Source organism: Ovis aries, chromosome Y, assembly GCF_016772045.2.
Source record: "Ovis aries strain OAR_USU_Benz2616 breed Rambouillet chromosome Y, ARS-UI_Ramb_v3.0, whole genome shotgun sequence".
Lineage (NCBI taxonomy): Eukaryota > Metazoa > Chordata > Mammalia > Artiodactyla > Bovidae > Ovis > Ovis aries.
In genome coordinates this window covers 7205108-7227772 of record NC_082741.1, presented here as the reverse complement: position 1 = coordinate 7227772, position 22665 = coordinate 7205108, and the positions used below count along the sequence as shown (strand labels likewise).

At 45.0% G+C, this 22665-nt stretch overlaps 1 protein-coding gene across 5 annotated transcripts in view; it reads right to left on the bottom strand.

Moving 5' to 3' along the window:
• The window catches only part of LOC132657159 (centriole and centriolar satellite protein OFD1-like), an 84506-nt gene extending 71120 nt beyond the window's left edge, over positions 1–13386 (bottom strand). For 3 of the 5 annotated variants that reach the window (XM_060408670.1, XM_060408674.1, XM_060408672.1), the window contains exons 1-5: positions 13220–13386; positions 12633–12731; positions 6321–6521; positions 3876–3944; positions 3757–3787 (exon numbers count right to left, since the gene is read on the bottom strand). In XM_060408670.1, the coding sequence (XP_060264653.1) occupies positions 3757–3787; positions 3876–3944; positions 6321–6521; positions 12633–12725 (394 nt within the window). In that variant the 5' untranslated portion in view covers positions 12726–12731; positions 13220–13386. Of the gene's footprint in view, positions 1–3756; positions 3788–3875; positions 3945–6320; positions 6522–12632; positions 12732–13027 lie in introns of all 5 variants that reach the window. The other 2 variants (XM_060408671.1, XM_060408673.1) reach the window with 1 other exon arrangement.
• Positions 13387–22665: the final 9279 nt, after the last annotated feature.

The window sequence follows — 22665 nt, the reverse complement described above, 5'->3', positions numbered from 1 at the left end:
TTCCAGAAAGAAAAGAGCCAGTGTCCAAATTCTCCACCCAGCTATTTTCTCTATACTATTTATCTCTGAAAGGAACAACTAGGTGTGGAAAGGATGTGCGAATGGCATCTAGGGGAAAGTACCAACAGATACAGTACCAACATCCAACAGATCAGCATCCCTGAAGAATAGATACAGTTAGATAAGACCAAAGATCTCTGTCAGGAAATATACAGCAGTCAGGTACATCTTCCTACATGTTTTCTGATGGTCTCAATTTTCTTGAGACTGAAGAAGCTCTAGTGCTTTGTCCATCTGATGCAAAGAGCTGATTCACTGAGAAGACCCTGATGCTGGGAAAAACTGAAGGCAAAAGGAGAAGAGAGGGGCAAAGGAAGAGATGATTGGATGGCATCACTGATTCAATGGACATGAATTTGAGCTAACTTCAGAAGACAGAAGACACAGGAGACTTGTGTGCTGTAGTCCATGGGGTCGCAAAGTGTCACACATGACTTAGTGACTGAAACAATAACAATGTCTTAATTAGAAGTCATCAATTTAAAAATAATTTCATTGTAAGAGTAGCTATTTTACAGTTGTTGCTGCTGCGTTGCTTCAGTCATATCCGACTCTGTGCGACCCCATAGACGGCAGCCCACCAGGCTCCCCTGTCCCTGGGATTCTCCGGACAAGAATACTAGAGTGGGTTGCCATTTCCTTCTCCAATTCACACATGCTAGTGGCATAATTTTCATAAAACTCTTGGCTAACAGTAAAATTGGAGAAGGAAATGGAAACCTACTCCAGTGTTCTTGCCTGGAGAATTCCAGGGACAGGGGAGCCTGGTGGGCTGCCATCTATGGCGTCACACAGATTCAGACATGACTGAAGCGACGCAGCAGCAGCATGTGTGATGTGTCTGCAACTCAGTTTTTCTGACTTTCAGGGATTTTACTAGGATGCTGGGTGAAGCTGACCAGATGTCTTTCTGAACTAGAGTCAAAGAGCATGTTTAAAAGTCAAAAGCTATTTTTAATAATACAAATACCTAGAAATAAATGGATTATTTAAACCCCTTAAAGCATCTAATTTCTTTCTGAGATAGTTACACTATAGATAGCAGCTAATTACTTTGATGTGTGCTGTCCAACGTGTAGCTATTTAAATTATAATTTCAGTTCCTTACACTAACCACATTTGCTCAATAACGTAGCTAGTGGCTACCATATCAGAAAACACAGATTCAAACATTCCCATCATCAGAGAGTTATACTAGATATCACTGCCTTAGAATCTACAACCTTGGATCAACTACCATCCTCAACTTCAGTAAGGGTGAGCTACTTTGCAGGTTATCTAGAGTGCCTTGTGATCTAAATATAATATACAGGATGGATAAGCAACAAGATCCTACTGTATAGCACAGGGAACAATATTCAATATCCTATAATACTGGGTATGTGGGAAAGAATATTAAACATAAAGTAAATGGCACCCTATTCCAGTATTCTTGACTGGAAAATCCCATGGATGGAGAAGCCTGGTGGGCTGCGGTCCATGGGGTCACTACGAGTCGGGCACGACTGAGTGACTTCACTTTCACTTTTTACTTTCCTGAATTGGAGAAGGAAACGGCAACCTACTCCAGTGTTCTTGCCTGGAGAATCCCAGGGACGGAGGAGCCTGGTGGGCTTCCGTCTGTGAGGTTGCACAGAGTCGGACACGACTGAAGCAACTTAGCAGCAGCAGCATGTATAACTGAATCACTTTTCTGTATAGCTGAAATCAATGGAATATTGTAAGCCACGTATACTCCAATAATACAATAAAATAAAACGGAAATAGAATGTCTTGTAATTCAATTTACTTATCCTCAGCTAACATTACTTCCAGGAGACCAGGAAGTTAAGTTACAGACTAATGACTGGCAGAAAGTACTCAAGTGTCTGCCAAACAGTGATGAATCAGTTTTAATGAGCATGGTAGCAATGCTGGCAAAATCCAGGAGCACACCAACATGAAAGGGCCACTACATAACATGTTACAGATTTTTCGAAAAGCTCTAAATAACAGTTATGCAACACAGGAAGGTTACCAGCTTATGTTCATACTACCAAGTCCATCAAGTCTAGGCCATGGCCTGGCAACCCACAGAAGTTGTAAAGGGAAAAAGAATCTCAGCTTTCCTCCTTATGTGTAGGCAAAAATCCACCTCTTTCACCTCTCCACTCCCTGTCAGCCTCCTTGGCTTTTACACAGAACAAGGCACCACACTTCACTCCCGGCAGCCTTCCTCACCTGGAGTCTGGGGGTTTCTCCCCACATCAAGCCATATTCTTATGAGGCCAGCTGGGTGTCCTACAGTTTAACTTAATTCTGACACTGTCTACCTGGAGCTAGGACCTGATGCCATGGGGGAGGGGCCTTACTCCCCCACCCCTCATAGATACACCAATACTCCTTCAGATGCCAGACCCAAGGCCAGATTGCCGCCTGTGTTTCTGAGCAATGGCTACTGATAGGAGGTGCCACCCTCCTCCATGGGCTTGCTGAATGTGTTAGAGCAGCTTACAAAACTCACTGAAGCTCTTAGACTTGGTAGTTTATTAAAGGACATAATAAACGAAACAGCTGAACAGCTGCATGGAAGTACTGCACAGGAGCCAAGCAGGAGCCTGGAGTTTCATACCTTCTCCAGGCATGCCACTCTTCCAGTACCTCCACCTGTTCACTAACCTGTAAGCTCTCTGAACTCTGTACTTTTGGGATTTATGAAGACTTCATCACAATGCATGATTCATTATTAACATCATTTTTAGTCCTTCTCCCTTCAACAGAATGGGGGGTAGGCAGGGCTGAAAATCCCAGGCTTCTAATCATGGCTTGGTCTTTTTGGTGACCAGTCGCCATCCAGGAGCACACCCAGGGCTGGCTCATTCAAACAAAAGATACCCCTATCCCCCTAGCAAACTACAAGGGTTTCAGGAGCCCTATGACAAGAACAGAGGTCAAAGACCAACATGAGAACAAGAGCTGCTCCATGTATTCCTAGGAGATTACATGGGTTTGGGGAGCTGTGTGCAGGGGTAGAGATCAATATATATATTTTTTCTATTATCTCAGAGTAGTTGGACTTCCCAGATGGTGCTAGAGGTAAAGAACCTACCTGCCAATTCAGGAGACTTCCCTGGGTCAGGAAGATTGCCTGGAGGAGGAAATGGCAACCCACTCTATTACTCTTTCCCAGGAAATCCCAAAAATAGATGAGTCTGGTGGGCTATGGTCCATACGGTCACAAAGAGTGATATATGACTAAAGCGACTTAGCATCAGATTTACATAAACATTTGATTACAAAAATAATATAAAACATACAGGTCATTCTTTAAGCAAATATGAATACAAAACTCAATATACTGCACTTGTGCTATGTCTAGGATACAAAGACACCTAAACATCGTTGTCTTTTTTTGGAAATGTTCCATACAGTGGATATCTTTAAAAAAACTAGCTTTCAAGCTGTTTGTAGGGCTTTTGATGCTATCTCTCGTTTTCTTATTTGAGTAAGAGCTATCTTAAAAGGTTGAAAACCAGGGGAAAATATCCATATTTGTCAAAACAGATGAATGATTCTATTTAAAAATGAACTGCTAGCAAGGAAAATCAAATGATTCAATGTAAATTCCCTATTTTTTTCACCTAAAAATTATTAGCTTCATACAAAAAACCACATAACAAAAATGTTCCTATTCTCCACAAAGATGAAGGCTCCTACCTTTTTGGTTTTCTTTATCAAATCCTGAAATCTGTTAAAAGAAAACAGTTAATTTTCATTCAACTATTCAGTTCTTATGAACAAACCAAAGCAGGTTATTAAAAACTAAACAATCCTACCAGTGATTTGTAGAGACTGGATTCAGGACTGATTTTAAAAAGATGTAATAGATTCTGCATAGTAAATACCTTTAAAAAAAGCACACATATTTTAACATCAATGATTAAGTGATGATCTGAGATGTTTCTGAATTTTAAACTAAAAATCATAGTTCAAGTTAAATAAGATTGTAACTATGCTAGTAACATAAAACGTAAGCTTCCTCCTACTATTAAATAAATTACACTAAACATTGAGGTCAAAAGGATAAAATTTCTGTTCATCATGTAATTAACCTCCAAATAATTCACATAAAGCATAATATGCCTAGAACTTGTCTGGTGGCTCAGCGGTGAAGAATCCACCTGCCAATGCAGGAGACACAAGTTCATCCCTGAACTGCTAAGATCCCACATGCTATGGAGCAGGTAAGCCTGAAGCACCACAACTACTAAGCCAGTGCTCTACAACTCACATGCCACAATCACTGAAGCCCACAGGCCATAAAGCCCATGCTCCACTAAAACTGAAGCCACTGCAATGAGAAGCCTTATGCCAAAACAAAGTAGCTGCCTCTTGCCACAACTAGAGAAAAGCCAGTGCAGCAATGAAAACACAGCATGGCCAAAAACAAACTTAAAATTATATATATACATATATATATTTAAAAAATGATATGCCTGACAGAAATAACAGAAATGGTTAATGTCTTACAGCTTACACCCAAATATCAGAGGCACCATGAACATATGCGTGTATTCCAGGGTCTCTCAATTGCAATGAAGTTTTAAAATTACTATTGCTTAAAAATGTAAATAAACTAAGTTTTTACTGTCTTTGAAACTATGAATGTTTAAAACTATTTTAGATATACCTATGCTCAAACATTTTGAGTAAATTTAAAAAATATATTTATTTTGGTTGTACTGCGTCTTCACTGCTGTACATGGGCTTTCTCTAGCGGTGGCCAGTGTGGGCTATTCTTCACTGCAGTGCACAGGCTTCTCATTGCAGTGGCTTCTCTTATTACAAAGCATAAGCTATAGGGCTTGGGGGCTTAGTTGCTCTGCATGTGGGATCTTCCCCAACCAAGGAAACGATTATGTGTCCTCTGTACTGGCAGATGGAGTCTTAGTCACTGCACCACCAGGGTAGTTCCTTGAGTAAATATTTTTCACATGTATTTCTATTACCGTATGTATTGCTTAGTATACCTACCCTGAGGACACTGACATAATCTTCAGTTGGTTTCCTTTAAAGAAAATATTTTATGGTATAGATACCTTTAAGTGTATGAACTAGATCAATGTTATAGCTATGTGATTATTATTCATTCAAGCAGCAAAATTGTAAAATATGAGAAATTTAGATGGAAGGATCAAAAAAGAATTCCTAATGCTGCTAAAATTTGGTTGTTAAATGTACTGTATTTATTCATTATTAATTTAGTACTTATTTATTTGGTGGTGCTAGTGTTAGCTGTGGTATGCGGGATCTAGTTCTTTGATCAAAGATTGAACCCAGGTCCCCTGCACTGGGAGCATGCAGGGGAACCACCAGGAAAGTGCCTATACAAGATATTTAAATTTTAAGTTTTTCCAATATTAACACTGCTGTTTTCTTACAACTTCTGAGTATCATACTTTTGGGCAATTATGGCCCAGATAAACAGCAAAAACACAGGGACGACCCCAAGACTGAACCCTAATGAAAACTATAGACTTCAGATGATAATGATGTGCCAAGGGTAGGTTCACTGAATGTAAAAATGTAGATAGTAGAAAATGTTGGGGTTGAGGGGGAGGTTGTGCTTGTATGGGGTCAGGAAGCAGATGCACAGCTTTTTTGTTGTAAACATAGACTGCTCTAAAAAATTTAAGTATATTTAAAAAAAAAAAAAACAGAGGAAATTTCCTACATCTGCCTTTAAAAAAAACAAAGTGTAACTACTATGTTCAGTGGTTGGTAGACAGCAGTTAAAATCATTAGGAAAAAGCTGTTTTACTATTGAAGAACTCCACAGTCTTTTAAAAGCATCTGACAAGACTGTAGCAGAGTCAAGAAAGCATATCGTAGACCTAAATTAATGCCCTGTTGCCACTTACTAATCATATGAACTTGAGTAAATCATTTCACTTTTCCAGAGGCTGGATCCCACTTAACCCATCTACCATCTGCAAAATGACCAGCAGTGCCAGTCTCATGACAGATGTTCAACATAAATGGCAGTTTGGGGGTCTCAGACTACATGGAATGTCAGGTCAATTCTAGCTCCAAAACACCACAATTTTATAAAGACAAAACAAGATACCAAGGAATTGGTAACAATGTTAGATTTCATACTCCTTTGTCACCTTATATTAAATACATGATGTAGTTTCAAAGATAAAAAAGAAACAGACCCAGCTATCCAGAGAGCACTTAGCAATTTTCTGAGGAAAGTTCAGAAAAGCAAAAGGCGTTACCTTTTCTTTTGCCAAACCACTTTCGGGAAGGAAGACAGAAAGCGAATACTCATAGCCACATCTCTGTAAGTGACTGGCTACTAGAAAGTTGGAGGCTTCTATGAAGAGGCAGCTCTCTTCCACTGAAGTGGATGGGGACTGCACCTTGCCATTCAGTACAGGGTGCATCAGTTCATGAGTCAGCTGGTTTCTGACTTGCGTCTAGAACAAATACAAAAATGAAACAAGAGGGAAAACAATTTTAGCACGATTTTTTCCACTGGAGGTTCATAGATTTGTCACATAAATTAGAATCTTTCCTTTTATTGCCAGATCCATGGCCAAAATTTAGGAATCTTTTCCTGTACTCTGTCTTACACTGTGAGACAAACAGCCCAGTGGGTTCTGGAAAGAGTAGTTTCAACTGGTGATGAGCCACAACGTGGTGAAACTCACTTCACTTTTCAGTTCGGGAACTTTTCATTGTAGTTTCAAACACAGGAGAAAACTTGGCTACTCCCTCACCTCTTTGTGGATTATTGGAAGATATGAAATTAATATGTTTAAATATTAAATATTAATATGATTAAATATGTTAAAGTATGTTGATAAAAGTAAAATTAGTTTCCCCAAAGAAATAATACATGCAAGAGAGAAATCAGTAAAACCAAAAATACTTATTAAGATTCATTTTCACATGGACTATTTATAATTCAAGGCACTGTGAAACATAATTTCCCTCTATTTTACAATAAGAAAATTTTAGGCTAAAGGTGGTTAATTTTCTCAAGGTTATAATATGAGTATCATTATTTATCTGCATTTTAAGAAAAATCCCCTAAGTTATTCAAACTAGTGGGTTTTGCTTTAATTATTTTGCACATAATGTGAAAACATACAACTGGGCTGAGCTTAAGAGTACACACACTGCCTAGATTCATGGGGTTTAACAGTAAACAACACCTAAGAAATTGTTATTAATAGAATAAAAAGAATAAGCCAATGGAGTTCTTGTTACATCTCTTTCTTCTCTTCTTTAGTTAAAGAGTAGAAAGTATATGGTGAGTGTAAAACAAAATCTATTATATGTACATTTAAAATCCCATAGTAAACAACACTTTTACACAAAACAGAATATACACATTTTGCCTCATCTAATACTACGTTACAGCCTTTATCATCAATAAAATTTAATGGTCTAATTCAATTTGTAACATGGCAAGAAGAAATACATTTAGATCCAGCTTAATTAAAAGGATTTAAGGTGTCTTGCAAACAAGTACTGAAATGGTAAGAATTAAATGAAGGACATACACAGGGTAAAGGAAAAGAAGAGGTGCAAACAGTGGAATGACATTACAGATGAATTTCCATCTAGACAAACACAAAAGCACACCATATAGTACTTGGTAGAAGGAATCCAAAAAGTGGCTGGGAGGCTTTCCAGAAGGGAAATCTATGTGCAGAGGGAAATCTATTCAGAATTCACTGTGAAATGTCCCCAGAGCAGAAATAATGACAGGGTACTCACTAAAGATTTTGCCTATTAAAAACTTCTCCCCCCAAACCACTGGGGAATTCGGGGTTTTTGAGCATGTGTCACCTTTTCTTCTAACATGACCCTGCAATCAATCTTTCTCTGCTTTAAGAAAAAAAAAAAACAAAAAAACCCCAAAACCAACCACAACTATTCCCAACTATTGTGGGAAAGAGGGGAAGTGGGAGAAACAAGAGTTACAGACCCTAAGCACATCTCTCATGAGTTGACAGAGTACACAACCAAGATTACTCTACCCAGAAAGGATCTCATTCAGATTCAAGAGACAAATCAGAAGCTTTTCAGATGAGCAAAAGCTGAGAGAATTCAGAACCACCAAACCAGCTTTACAGCAAATGTTAAAGGAACTTCTCCAGGCAGAAAGCACAGGAGAAGAAAAAGACACACAAAAACAAACCCAAAACAATTAAGAAAATGGTAATAAGATTACACATATGAATAATTACTTTGAATGGAAATGAACTAAATGCTCCAATCAAAAGACATAGACAGGGCAAATGGATACAAAAAAAAGAGCTGACTCATTTGAAAAGACTCTGATGCTGGGAAAGACTGAGGGCAGGAGGAGAAGGGGACAACAGAGGATAAGATGGTTAGATGGTATCACTGACTCACTGGACATGATTTTGGGTAAATTCTGGGAGTTGGTGATAGACAGGGAGGCCTGGTATGCTGCAGTTCATGAGGTCACAAAGAGTCAGACACGACTGAAGAACTGAACTGAAATGAAATGAACTGAGAAACAAATAACAACAGAAACACAATGACCCAAAACTTACAGCACACAACAAAAAGCAGTTAAAAGAGGGAAGCTTATAGCAATTCAAATTACTTCAAAAAAGAAAAATCTCAATGATCTAAACTTACAACTAAAGCAACTAGAGAAAGAACAAAAAAATTCTAATGCTAGTAGAATAAATCATAAATTATCAGAGCAGAAATCCCTGAAGTAGCACCAAAATGACAATAGCAAAGATCAATTAAATAATAGCTAGTTTCTTGAGAAGACAAATAAAATTGATAAACCTTTACCCAGACTCATTGAGAGAAAAAGAAACAGGATTCAAATCAAAATTAGAAATGAAAAGAAGTTACAACTGACTCTACAGAAATACAAAGGATGAGAATATTACAAGCAATGACAACCTGGAAAAAAAAGACCAACTCTTAGAGAAGTACAAACTTCTTAGACTGAACCAGGAAGAAATAAATAGATCAATGACAAGTAATAAAACTGAAACTGTAAAATCTTCCAACAAACAAAAGTCTAGGATCAGATAGCTTCACATACGAATACTATCAAACATTTAGAGAAGAGTTAACACCTATCCTCAAACTCGTTCACAAAGTTTCAGAGGGAGGAACAGTCCCAAACTCATTCTACAAGGCCACTATCACTCTGATACTATAACCAAAGACATCACAAGAAAATTACAGAGCACTATAATGGATGAACACAGATTCAACAATTCTCAACAAAACACTAGGAAAAGAATCCAGCAACACATTAAAACAATCATACACAATGATCAAGTGGGATTTATCCCAGGGAGGCAAGAATTCTTCAACACACACAAATCACTGTGCTACACAATATTAACAAGCTGAGGAATAAAAAAGCATATGCTCATGTCCATAGATGCTGGAAAAGTTTGACAAATTTCAATACCGATTTATAATAAGAAAAATACTCTCCAGAAAGTGGGCATAAAGGGATCCTACGTCAACATAATAAAAGCCATATACAACAAATCCACAGTAAACATCATTCTCAGTGATGAAAACATGAAAGCATTTCCTCTAAGATAAGGAACAAGAAAGGGTGTGCACTCTTACCACTCTTATGCAACATAGTTTTGGAAGTCCTTGCCAAGGCAAATAGAGAAGAAGAAATACAAGGAATCCAAATTTTAAAAGAAGTTAAACTTTCACTGTTTGTAAATGTACTATACCTGAAAAATCTTAAAGATGCCACCATAAAACTTATTGATTATGAGAACTAATCAATGAATTTGGTAAAGTCATAAACACAAAATTAATATACAGAAATCTCTTGCATCTCTATACATTTACAATGAAATATCAAAAAGAGAAATTAAGGAAACAATCCCATTTACCAATGCAACAAAAAGAATAAAACACTTCAAAATAAATCTTTCTTAGGAGGCAAAAGGCCTGTACTCAGAAAACAGTGATGAAAGAAATCAAAGATGGCATAAGATCAGTTGGAAGAATCAATATTGTGAAAATGACTATAATACCCAAATAACTAGAGCAATCTTGAGAAAGAAAAAAAGAGTTGGAGGAATCAGGCCCCCCAGCTTCAGATAACACCACAAAACTACAGTAATTGAGACAGTACAAAACTGGCAGAAATACAGAATACAGATCAATGGCACAGGATAAAAAGTCCAGAGATAAACCCACACACCTATCACCACATAATCTGTAAAAAAAGAGACAAGAAAACACAGAAGAGAAAAGACAGTTTCTTCAAAAAGTGGTGCTGGGAAAACTGGACAGTTACATGTTTTTATACACAGAATTATAACATTCTATAACATGGTACAGAAAAATAAACTCAAAATGGGTCAAAGACATAGATGTTAATTAACACTATGTTAGTAAAACTCTTAGAGGAAAACGTAAGCAGAACACTCTTTGACATAAATCACAGCAAGATCTTTTTTGACCCACCACCTACAGTAATAGTTTTAAATTAACAAATGGGGCCTAATTAAGTGTAAAAACTTTTGCAAAGCAAAGGAAACCATAAACAAGATGAAAAGATAAATCTGGGAATGAGAGAAAATATTTGCAAATGGATGGGTTGTGCAGCTCAATATCAAAACAACAAACAACCCAAACAAAAAATGGATGAAGATCTACATAAACATTTCTCCAAAGAAGACACACAGATAGTTAAGAGGCACGTGAAAAGATACTCAATATGACTAATTATTAGAGAAATGCAAATCATAACTTCAGTGAGGAATAAGCTAACACCAGTCAGAATGACCATCTATGTATCAGCTTCTTCTGTTTTAGTGGCCGTGAAACAGACCTGGATTACTATGATGTTGAATGGTTTGCCCAGGAAATGAACAGAGATCATTTTGTTGTTTCTGAGATTGCACCCAAGTACTGCATTTCTTATACTTTTGTTGACTATGAGGGTTACTCCACTTCTTCTAAGGGATTCTTGTCCTCATTAGAAACAGATCCTGATGCTGGGAAAGAAAAGGCAGGAGGAGAGGGGGACATAGAGAATGATGGTTTGATGGCATCACCAACCTGATGGACATGAGTTTGAGTAAACTTCGGGACTTGGTGATGGACAGGGAAGCCTGGTGTGCTCCAGCTCATGCGGTTGCAAAGAGCTGGGCACAACCGAATGACTGAATTGAACTCACTGATGATGATATCAGTTTGCATCAGCCCTGGGATTATAAGTGTGAATCCCAAACTGCAGTCTTTGAAGTCTCACCCATGGAGCAGACTCACTGCCTGGGACCTCTTCCCAAATGGGACTCCAGAAGTGCTATGACACAGGACTTCCAAGCGCTGTTTAAGTCTGGATGTTGGTCAAAACCCAATTTGATGATGTATTCCCTGATCTTTCTATTTTGATTTTCTTTTAATGTTAGTATATTAAATGAAAGCTAGATAACTTTCTAATAAATATTTGTATTATTTACTTGTATATAACAAGTGTCTTATTTTGTTAACAAATCCTTTGAACCTGCGATGAAAGTGAAAACTTTCAGCAAAAGATATGTTCTTAAAAACAAAAAACACACACAGGAAAATGATCACTATTAAATAAGATATACAAATATTAAAGATATACAAATAGACACAACATCATGCCAATTAGTGCTTGTGTTAGAGATGACTTCTCTCCTGTATGCTTTTCAAATGAGCCTGAATTATTTCTAAGATACAAAAACAACAGAGGAGGCAGAACAAAAGATTTTTCCTTGAGGTTTACACTTAAAGAGGGAACTCAAGGAAAAACCTTTTGTTCTGCCTCCTGCACTGTTTTTGTATCTTAGAAATACTTCAGGTAGAAAACACATTTGAACTACTCCTACTCCCTGCTGTTAATCTATACATGAAATTTATTAAGAAATATTTGCTGTGCAAGGATTCATACCTTTCAATATCTTTTAAAGAAATTTCTCATTACTCAAACTTTTCTACAGTAATTAGTCCCTTAATGTTTTCTACATGCTGTCAATATCCTCCATTCAAATGTAACTATTACAAAACCATTTGACTCAGGAACCACTATGACTGATTTTTAAAACAAACCTAACCTTACTAAAGGAGAAGGCAGTGGCACCCCGACTCTAGTACTCTAGCCTGGAAAATCCATGGGAGGAGGAGCCAGGTGGGCTGCAGTCCATTGGGCCACTAAGAGTCGGACAGGACTGAGCGACTTCACTTTCACTTTCATGCATTGGAGAAGGAAATGGCAACCCGCTCCAGTGTTCTTGCCTGGAGAATCCCAGGGACAGGGAACCCTGGTGGGCTGCCGTCTATGGGGTCGCACAGAATCATACACGACTGAAGCGACTTAGCAGCAGCAGCAGCAACCTTACTAAAATGTATTTACTGTTTCACGATTAAAGAGTGAACAGAGCAATAAAAGTCACCAACACAACCTGTGTATCATGCTATTTTTAAACCCCAAGACAAGGATGTATTTACATGTGTACTACCTGTTACAGGTTACACTTGTAAAACTTACATAACAGGACTGTAACTGATACCTTGAGTGTGTCCAGTACACCTCTATCTGTAAACGTCTGGTACAGCTTTTTGCGAAGTTCATCTTGACTCAACACATCAGATTTAAGGGGCATGATGGACTAGAAAAGAAATGGTTATGGGTTACCCAGAGGGCAGAGGAGATGTTAACTTCTGCAAATAGACCATTGGTCTCCAAGGAAGCCTTCAGAAGTCCAAGAGGAAAAAGTGCTTTAACGGAAACAAGTTGGAGAAGGAAATGGCAACCCACTCCAGTATTCTTGCCTGGAGAATTCCATGGAGAGCGGGGCATGGCTACAGTTCACAGGGTGATAAAAGTCGGACACGACTAAGGAACTAACACACATAACAGAAACAAAGGCTTCACTTCCACCGAGGAAGCTGCCGCTGTATCTACCTGAACTGTCAGGAGTCGGCTTCCTCCGGTTCCCTCCCCACCGTGCCCTGAGGTACCCCGTTTGCGTCCGAATGTGGCTCTGGCTTACGGCACCTGCCTTCAGATCCCTGGCTCTGTCCCAGAGGATGGGGAGGAACAAGGTAAAGCCTCTGCCTTGCACTCCCAACTAGGAACTCAGACAGAAACGCGAACCTCTTGGCGGTTCTGGCCGGTGGGCTACCTGTGGCCCACGCGCCCCTCTAGCGGATAGAAACCGGAAGACAGAAGAATAGACAAAGTGCAGCAGCGGCCGGGGTTCGCGCTGCTTAGAACTGATTCCATCCTCCCCGGAAGTCCCGCGAGCATAGCCACCATAGTCTGGGGCTCTAATGTGCAGGCGCCAAGTTACCTAGCTGTGCTGCCGGAAGTTCCGCCCACTGGCGAAGGCGGTATCACGGAGTCTGGCGTGCTGTGCTTCCAGAGTCCACAGGGAAGCCGAGGAGTATGGGTTAATACCTGGGTAACTGACAGGTCATTTTAGTTGCCAGTGTCTCTAGGGGGATTGGAGAAGGCAATGGCAACCCGCTCCAGAACTCTTGCCTGGCAAATCCCATGGACGGAGGAGCCTGGTAGGCTGCAGTCCCTGGGGTCGCTGGGAGTCGGACACGACTGAGCGACTTCACTTTTCACTTTCATGCATTGGAGAAGGAAATGGCAACCCACTCCAGTGTTCTTGCCTGAAGAATGCCAGGGACCGGGGAGCCTGGTGGGCTGCCGTCTATGGGGTCGCACAGAGTCGGACAAGACTGAAGCGACTTAGCACCAGCAGCTAGGGGGATGGAGCTAGTAGGCGATTGGTGCTCTGGGACTCAGGGGAAGTGCTTTGTACCGCTTGTCAGCCTTTTCTCCCACTTCTGTCCCACCCATCCATTCCTCGTGGACATTCAGTCTGCAAACGTGCGACTGCTTAGGTGCTTTGCTTCTTATAATACCTTTCACTGGGTCACGCAGCCCAGGTTTTTAATTTGTTTTTAATTGAAGAATAATTGCTTTATAGAATTTTGTTGTTTTCTGTAAAACGTCAACATGAATCACCCATAGATATGTATGTTCTTCCATCTGGAACCTCCCTCCCATCCCCTTCACCGTTCTACCCCTCTAGATTGATACAGAGCCCCTGTTTGAGTTCCCTGAGGTATACAGCACGTTTCTGTTGGATATTTTAAATATGGTAATGTAAGTTTCTGTGTTATCTTTTCCATCTCCTAGCCTATCCTCTATGTCACTCCACCCTCTCCTCCACTCTCCGGCCATCCATAGGTCTTCTCTATGTCTGTTCTTTATGTCTGAGCTTCTTTTCATGTGTTTGTTAGACATCTGTATGTCATCTTTGATGAAATGTCTGTTTAGGTCGTTTCCCCACTTTTTGATTGGGTTGTTTGTTTTTTGGTATTGAGCTGTATGACCTAAAAATAAATCCGTCAGTACCATATTATTAGATTCCACATATAGGCATTAGTATACAATATTTATCTTTCTCTTGCTGACTTATATAACTGTATAATAAGCTCTAGGTTCATGCACCTCTTCCTATTTGTGGCTGAGTAATATTCCTTCCTGGGTATGTACTGCAACTTTCTTATTCATGTGTTTGTTGATGGATATCTAATGCATGTGTTTGTTGATGGATATCTAGGTCTCTTCCATGATCTAGCTATTGTAAATAGTGGTGCAATGAACAATGGGATACATGTGTCTCTTTCAATTTTGGCTTCCTAGGGCCTATGCCTAGGAGTGGGATTGCTGGGTCATATGGAGGTTTTATTTCTAGATTTTAAAGGAATCTCCATACTATCTTCCATAGTGGCTGTATCAATTTACATTCCCACCAACAGTGCAAGAGAGTTCCCTTTTCTCCACACCCTATCTAGCATTTGTTGTTTGTAGACTTTTTGATGAGGGCCATTCTGGCCCATGTGAGGTGATATCTGATTGTAGATTTGATTTGCATTTCTCTAATAATGAGCAGTGTTGGGCATCTTTTCATGTATTTGTTAGCCATCTGTATGTCATCTTTGGTGAAATGTCTGTTTGGATCTTTTCCCCACTTTTTGATTTGGTTGTTTGTTTTTCTGGAATTGAGTTATATGATCTGCTTGTATATTTTGGAAATTGATGTCTTTTGGGGGGAGGGCCTATTATTTTCTCCCATGCTGAGAGTTGTCTTTTCACTGTCTTTATAGTACCCACTTCATTATTCTTGCTGGAGAATCCCCATGGAAAGAGGAGTCTGGTGGCTACAGTCCATGGAGTCACAACAATTGGACACAACTAAGCAACTAAGTGTAAGAAACGCCGCAGGAAGAAGGAACCACCTCGATGGACCGTTGTTCAGGGCCTTTTATTGGGCGGTCACTCTTGGGCAGAACTCCCGGAGGCTTGGAGGTGGGTAAGCAAGGGGGTGGGGGGTGTCTGCGAAGCAAAGGGAGTCTGTGGGGTAAAGGGAGTCTGCAGAGTCTGCGAGGTGTGAGGGGTGGGGAAGGGGTTTTATAGCCCCAGCTGGGCTCCCATATAAGGAAGAAAACAAGGGCTCAGCAGTGATTGGTGTCCAAGGGCTCTGTGTCAGCTCCTGATTGGTCGGCTTTGTTGCCGGCCTATCTCTGGGGCTTGTCTGCAGCGCCCTCTGCCAGGACATGTCCTGACATGCCTGACCATGCCCTGACCTTTCATCCTGACCTTGCCCTGACCTCTCATCCTGACCTCGCCCTGACCTTTCATCCCGGCCTTTTTGATATAGGACAAGGGGCGCCGACTCTCTCTGGCTACTTCCTGCTGAACGGGGGCGACGAGGGTTAGGGTACGGCCGGGATGGGGTAGGGTACGGCCGGAATGACAGGGGGCGTCTGCCGTTAATCTTGCCACGGAGTGCTTGTCGGAAGCCCTTGGTACTGTTGTCGCATCACCATCAGCTGGACTGTGTTGAGCCGTTGTTTGATGAAGGCCAAAAGCCTACCTAGGATACAGGGCCCAAAAGTCAGGAGCAGTAGGAGAATGATGATCAGTCCCACTAGGGAAGTTAGCAAAGTTGTCAGCCAAGGGGAGCTCTGGAAGCTCTGGAACCAGGATTCGAACCAGCCCTGCTGGGCCTCTCTCTCTCTCGCCTTTTGCCTTCCTTCCTGGCAGTTTCTGCCTTCGTCTCTCTCTCTTTTCCTTCGATTCTGTCTCTCTTTTCTGCTTCTCTGCCTTGCTTTCTCCTTTCTCTCCTGTCTCACTCTCTAACTCCTTTCTGTCTCTCTTTCCTCTTTCTCTTTCTCTCTCTTCTACTTTCTGTTGCTTTCTCTCCTTTTCGCTCTTCAGCTCTTCTCTTTCCTTTCTCTGACTTTCTTTTGCTTTCTCTGACTTTCTCCTCTTTCCTTCTCTGGTTCCATTTCCCTTGGTTCTTTCCTTCCCTCATCTTCCTTCCTTTTTCTGAGTCTCCTCCTCTCTGTCTTATTCCCTCTGTCCTCTCTCTCTGTTGCTCTCCCTAATGTCTTTATCCCTCTCCTCTTAATAAAAGATTTGGATGGTGGTTTCTCAGTCACTCAGGAATCGGCAACAGAGGGGTTCGGGTAATGGTCAGTTTGGTCGGCCCCGTGAGGGTGGAGCGGTAGGAGTGACCGGGAGGAGGGGTCGGGGCCAGGGCCACCCCTGTTTCTGGGAGACCCAGGGGGGCTCATTTGAGTCGGGTCAGGTGGTACCAGGGCTCGTGTCCCAGGAGTTTGGCTGCTGTAGGAGTGGTGAGGATTACAGTATGGGGTCCCGTCCAGCAAGGCTGTAGTGGGTGGGGACTCAGGGTTTTTAGCAGTACCTGATCTCCTGGGGCTAGAGGCCGGGTGGGCCCCTCATCGTCTGTCGGTTGTGGCAGGACCCAATCTGCGTGTTCCCTCAGCAAGGATCGTAGGAGGGAGAAGAGGGGGAGGTACCCCGCGAGTGGGGGAGCCTCTCCCTCGGGGAGGTGAGTCAGGAGATAGGGCCTGCTGTAGAGCAGTTCAAAAGGGGTCAAACCTGTTTTGGAGTGTGTTGTGGTGCGAATGCGAGTAAGCGCCAGAGGAAGGAGGTCAACCCAAGATAGCCGCAGTTCTGAGGCTAGCTTGGTCAGATGTGTCTTGATGATGCCGTTCACCTGCTCTACCTTGCCTGACGATTGGGGCCGATAGGGGATGTGGAGATGCCAGCCGATACCTAGGGCTGTAGCTACCTGCTGAGAGATCTGTGAGATGAATGCAGGCCCATTGTCAGAGTTTGGCAACCCAAATCTGGGAATGAGATGGGCCGTCAAGACCTCCGCCACTGCCGCTGCCGTCTCCCGGGCTGTGGGGAAGGCCTTGACCCATCCTGAAAAGGTGTCCACCAAGACCAGCAGACAGCAGCAGGTTCGATGTCTGGGCATGTGGGTGAAGTCTATCTGCCAATCCTGCCCGGGCATATGTCCCCTCAACTGGTGAGTCTCCTGTGGGGGTCAGAGTCCTCCCTGAGGAGAGGTGGAGGCACATGTTAGGCAGGATCGGCATATATGGTCTGTCTGAGATGTGGGGGAGAAAAGACAGGGCTGAGAAAGGAAAAGAGAGCTCTTGGTCCGATGTGGAGGGTATTATAGATTTGGGATATTATGGCTTTAGCCTGGCGCTCAGGAAGCACCGGTTTATTATGGAGTAGTATCCATCCCAATGGGTACCTCTGAGCCCCTTCTTGCACCAGCAAGGCTCCGGCTTCCTTGCTCGAATAATCTGGGTTGAGGGTGGATCGCAAAGTCAGCAGGGGGTCGGGGGCTTGTTGTAAGGTAATTTGTCGAGCCACTTGATCTGCCATGTTGTTACCCAGAGCGACAATGTCATGAGTATTTTGGTGTCCCTTGCAGTGTATGATAGTGACCTCTTTGGGCAGGGATAAGGCATCCAACAGTCGAGTAATGTGGGGGCATTACAGATGAGGGATCCTTTAGTGGTCAGGAAGCCCCGTTCTTTCCAGATTGCCGCGTAAGAATGGGCAACCAAGAAGGCATATTTGGAGTCTGTGTAAATATTGGCCCTTTTTCCTTCTGCTAGGTGTAAGGCTCTAGTTAGGGCTGTTAGTTCAGCCTTCTGAGAAGTCGTCCCAGGCAGCAAGGGCTGAGCCTCCAGGACTTCCCGGGTGGTTACCACAGCATAGGCCGCTCTTCGGTTTCCACTGGGGTCTCGCTTTGAGCTCCCATCGACGAACAAAGTTAGCTCTGGATTTGGTAGAGGTTTGGAAAACAGGTTGTGGGGTGGTTGCATAAGGGACTCAAGGACCTCTGAGCATGAGTGGGTTGGGGGTCCTGAGGAGAGAGGGAGTGAGGGTAGCGAGGAAAGTGGGTTTAATTGTGGGGAGCGGCCCATGGAAACCTGAGGATTGTCCAGGAATACCAGGTGAAATTGTTGGAGTCTGGACTCGCTGAGTTCAGAAAGAAATCTAGAGGCTAAAAGGTCACCAAGACAGTGAGGTGAGAAGATGGTCAGGGGTTGGCCATGAATCAGCTTTTTTGCATCGGCATACAACGTTGTCGCTGCCACTAGTGCCCGCAGGCAGGGGAACCATCCCCTGGCTGTGGGGTCAAGTTGTTTGGATATGTAAGCGATAGGCAGCAATTCGGGGCCAGTCGGTTGCACCAAGGCTCCAAAGGCTATCCCTCCCTTTCCATCAGAGTATAGATGGTGCAGATGGTTGGGATTTGGGAGAAAGAGAGGGGGTGCAGCCAATAGAGTTGAGCGTAAAGCGTGGAAGGCCTGAGTCACTTCGGTGAGGGAAGACAGCGGCCCTGTAGGAGTCTCTTTGGCTGCCGCATATAGAGGTTTGGCCAGGATAGCATAATTTGGGACCCAGTGTCGGAAGAATCCCGTCAGTCCTAAGAAGGACAATATTTGGTCTCCGTCGGCCGGAGGGCAGATGGACCGGAGGAGGCTACACCGGTCAGCTGTCAGGGCTTTAGTGGTCGGAGTGATTTGGAGACCCAGATAGACGGCAGAAGTCTGAGTCAGTTGGGCTTTGGATTGTGAGGCTCTGTAACCCTGGGAACCAAGGAAATTGAGGAGAGTTGCAGTATGTTCTCGGGAGGTCTCTTCTGAGGGGCTGCAAAGGAGCAAGTCGTCTACGCATTGGAGGAGGGTGCTAGGGCGAAGCGAGCACCTAGCCAGATCCTGGGACAGAGCTTGCCCGAAGTAGTGGGGACTGTCTCTGAACCCCTGAGGGAGTACGGTCCATGTGAGTTGTGTGGTCAGCTGGGTGTCGGGGTCAGTCCAGGTGAACGCAAAGAGGAATTGGCAGTCAGGGTGGAGTGGGATGGTAAAAAAGGCATCCCTGAGGTCAATAACGGTGAAATGAGAAGTCTGAGGAGGTATGGAAGAAAGGAGGGTGTAGGGGTTAGGGACAAGTGGATGGGCAGGGATTACCACCGTGTTGATCAGGCGGAGATCCTGCACTAGCCGGTAGTCTCCTGAAGCCTTCCGAACAGGGAGGATGGGCGTGTTACAGGGGGAGGTCGTGGGGATCAGGAGACCCTGTCCCATGAGACGGTCGATGATGGGCTTTAGCCCTCTGAGGTTGTGAGTAGACAAAGGAAACTGGGACCGGGCTGGGAAACAGGTGGATCCCTTAGCTGGATGAGGACTGGAGGGTGGTGTCGAGCCACCACCGGGACTCGGGTGTCCCAGACCTCAGGATTAACAGAAGGGGTTGGAGGGTCAGCAAGTAGCATTAGGAAGGCCCCTGATGTGGGAGCCGACCCTGGAGCTAGCTGAAGAGTGGCCTTCAGCTTAGCAAGTATATCTCTTCCCAAGAGAGGAGTAGGGCAGGAGGGGATGACCAGAAAGGAGTGGGTAAACAGACAGGGATCTAACTGACAGGATAGTGGCTGGGTTTGGAGCGGACACGAGGGTTGGCCATCAATGCCCATAACCGAAACCTGGGAAGGACGTAAAGTGCTTCTGAAAGAGGGAAGGACCGAATAGGTAGGAAGTTGATGGACTTACCCGCTACCTGGAGCGTTACCCTGGGCTCGGCTTGGGTTATTGGGGTCCCCGAGTCTGGGTGGCATCAGTCACCGTTGAAGTTCAGCAGCTCCAGAGCCAAAGGAGGGCAGGAGGTCTCCCTGGGGCTCTCTGGTCCCCGACCCCTAGAGGTCGAGGCCTGAGAGGCCTGGGGACAGTCACTAGCCCAGTGTCCTCGTCGTTTGCACAACGGGCACGGCGTGGAAGGAGGTCGCGGATTGGGGCACATCCTGGCCGAGTGCCCTTCTTGACCGCACTTGAAGCAGGCCCCTGGAGGGGGGTTTTGGGGCCCCGAGCCCGCCGCCGGCCGCAGGGCCACTACCAAGGCCTGGGTTTGCTGGTTTAGGAGGCTTGCCTGAAATTCGGCCTTTTGCTTGAGCCTTGCCTTTCGGCTGGCCTCAGCAGTTTCCTTGCGGGCATGGTAGACCTTAAAAGCCATTTTCACCAGGTCTCGGATAGGGGTCTGAGGGCCGTCCTCAGCCTTGGCCAACTTTTTCCGGATATCGGGGGCAGACTGGGAGATAAAACGATTGGCCAAGGTGGCCGCCCCGATGGGGGACTCAGGTGACAGCCTGGTGTATTGGACGAGGGCCTCGGTCAGCCGATTAAGGAACATGGCTGGGTTTTCATCGGGCCCCTGGGTCACCTCATCTAGTTTGAGGAGGTTTACAACCTTATGGGAGGACGTTTCCATCCCATCGAGAATACACTCGATCATATAGCGTACTCGCAGCTGGCCGCCACCCCTCTCCTGGTAGTTCCAATCAGGGTCAGTGTCAGGAACCGCCTGAGCCCCTGAGGGGCGCTCTGGGGAGGGGTTGGCATAGTGCCTGTGGTCGGCCTGAGCCTTGGCTGCCGTCCAGATAGCCTGCCTTTCCTCGGGGGTGGTGGTAGACCCCAGGATGACATATAGGTCCTGCCATGTCAAGGTGTAGGCACGGGTCAGACCAGTAAACTGCTTAATTTACTGAGCGGGGTTGGAGGAGAAGGAACCCAGTTTGGCCTCAATCTGTGCTAAGTCTTGGAGGGAGAAGGGGACATGGACTTGGGCTAGACCCTCAGCTCCGGCTACTTGTCGGAGAGGGAGTAGCGGGGCTGGGGGAGGGGGAAGGGAGGCTCCCGGAGGGTTGCTGTGGGAGCGAGTGTGGGAGCTAACCAGGGAAGGGGAGGGAGTGACGGGGGGAAGAGGAGGATACAAGATAGGGTTAAGGGCAGGAGGATCCGGGACCGGTGGTGGAATCGCGGGGGCAGGAGCGGAGGTAGGAGAGTCCGGAGTGGAAGGGGAGGTAGCAGAAACCGGAGTGGAAGGGGTGAGGGCCGTGGGAGAGGTATAGGGAGGAGGGGCCACCAGATCTTCTGGGGGAACAGAGGAAGCAGAGGACTCAGAAACGGGAGGAGCTGGTTTGGCCCAGGAGGGTGGAATAGGGGGAGCCAGGATAAGCAGGATTTGGCGGGGAGTGCACGTGGTGCACAGGGTGGGGCGAGAGCGCAACGCCCAAAAGGCCTGAACGTAGGGGGCCTCAGACCATTTTCCCGTTCTCCGGCAGTAGTTATCTAAATCACAGAGAATGTCAAAGTCAAATGTCCCTGTGGCTGGCCATTGTGAGCCAATATGGCGGACGTATCCCTTTAATCTTAGGGTCCGCAGGTTAGCCAGCAGGCACTCTTAAGGGGGTGGAATATTGGGGATCGGGTCTGGAGGCCGTCAATCCCATGGCGATCACCAAACGGAGACTAACCCTCACTGCCCGAACGTCTTTAGGTGCCAAGGGAAGCCGGGGGTCCGCCCAGCCGTTCGGAACGTCTTCCTCCCGTACTGGGGGACTGAGGAAGGCCAAAGCCGGAGGGTCCGTACAGCCGTTCGGGACATCTCCCTCCCGAGCTGGGGACCGAGGAAGGCCGAAGCCGGAGGCCGAAGCCAGAGGCCTACACAGCCGTTCGGGACGTCTCCCTCACGAGCTGGTGACCGGGAGGGCCCAGTAAGTGGCCACTGGTTACTGGGTCCTAGGAAGTGGTCGCCAGGGAGGGCGGGCCCCAAAGCCGAAGGGACTTACCCTGTATCCTGCTGTCCGGGGGGGTTGGTCAGCCGCCTGGGTCCGGGGGGCTACCGCGGCGGTAGAGCTCGAGGGGACCTCTATGGCGAGTGCCGGAAGCCCTCACCTCGAGCCCCACGTTGGGCGCCAGATGTAAGAAATGCCGCGGGAAGAAGGAACCACCCCTATGGACCGTTGTTCAGGGCCTTTTATTGGGCGGTCGCTCTCGGGCAGAACTCCCATGGGTGGGTAAGCAAGGGAGCGAGGAAGTGGGGGGTGGTCTGCAAAGCAAACGGAGTCTGCAGGGTAAAGGGAGTCTGCGAGGTGTTAGGGGTGGGGAAGGGATTTTATAGCCTGGGCCAGGCTCCCATATAAGGAAGAAAACGTGGGCTCAGTGGTAATTGGTGTCCAAGGGCTCCGTGTCAGCTCCTGATTGGTCGGCTTGGTTGCCGGCCCGTCTCCGGGGCTTGTCTGCAGCGCCCTCTGCCAGGACATGTCCCGACATGCCTGACCTTGCCCTGACCTTTCATCCTGACCTCGCCCTGAACCTTTCATCGTGACCTCACCCTGACCTCTCATCCTG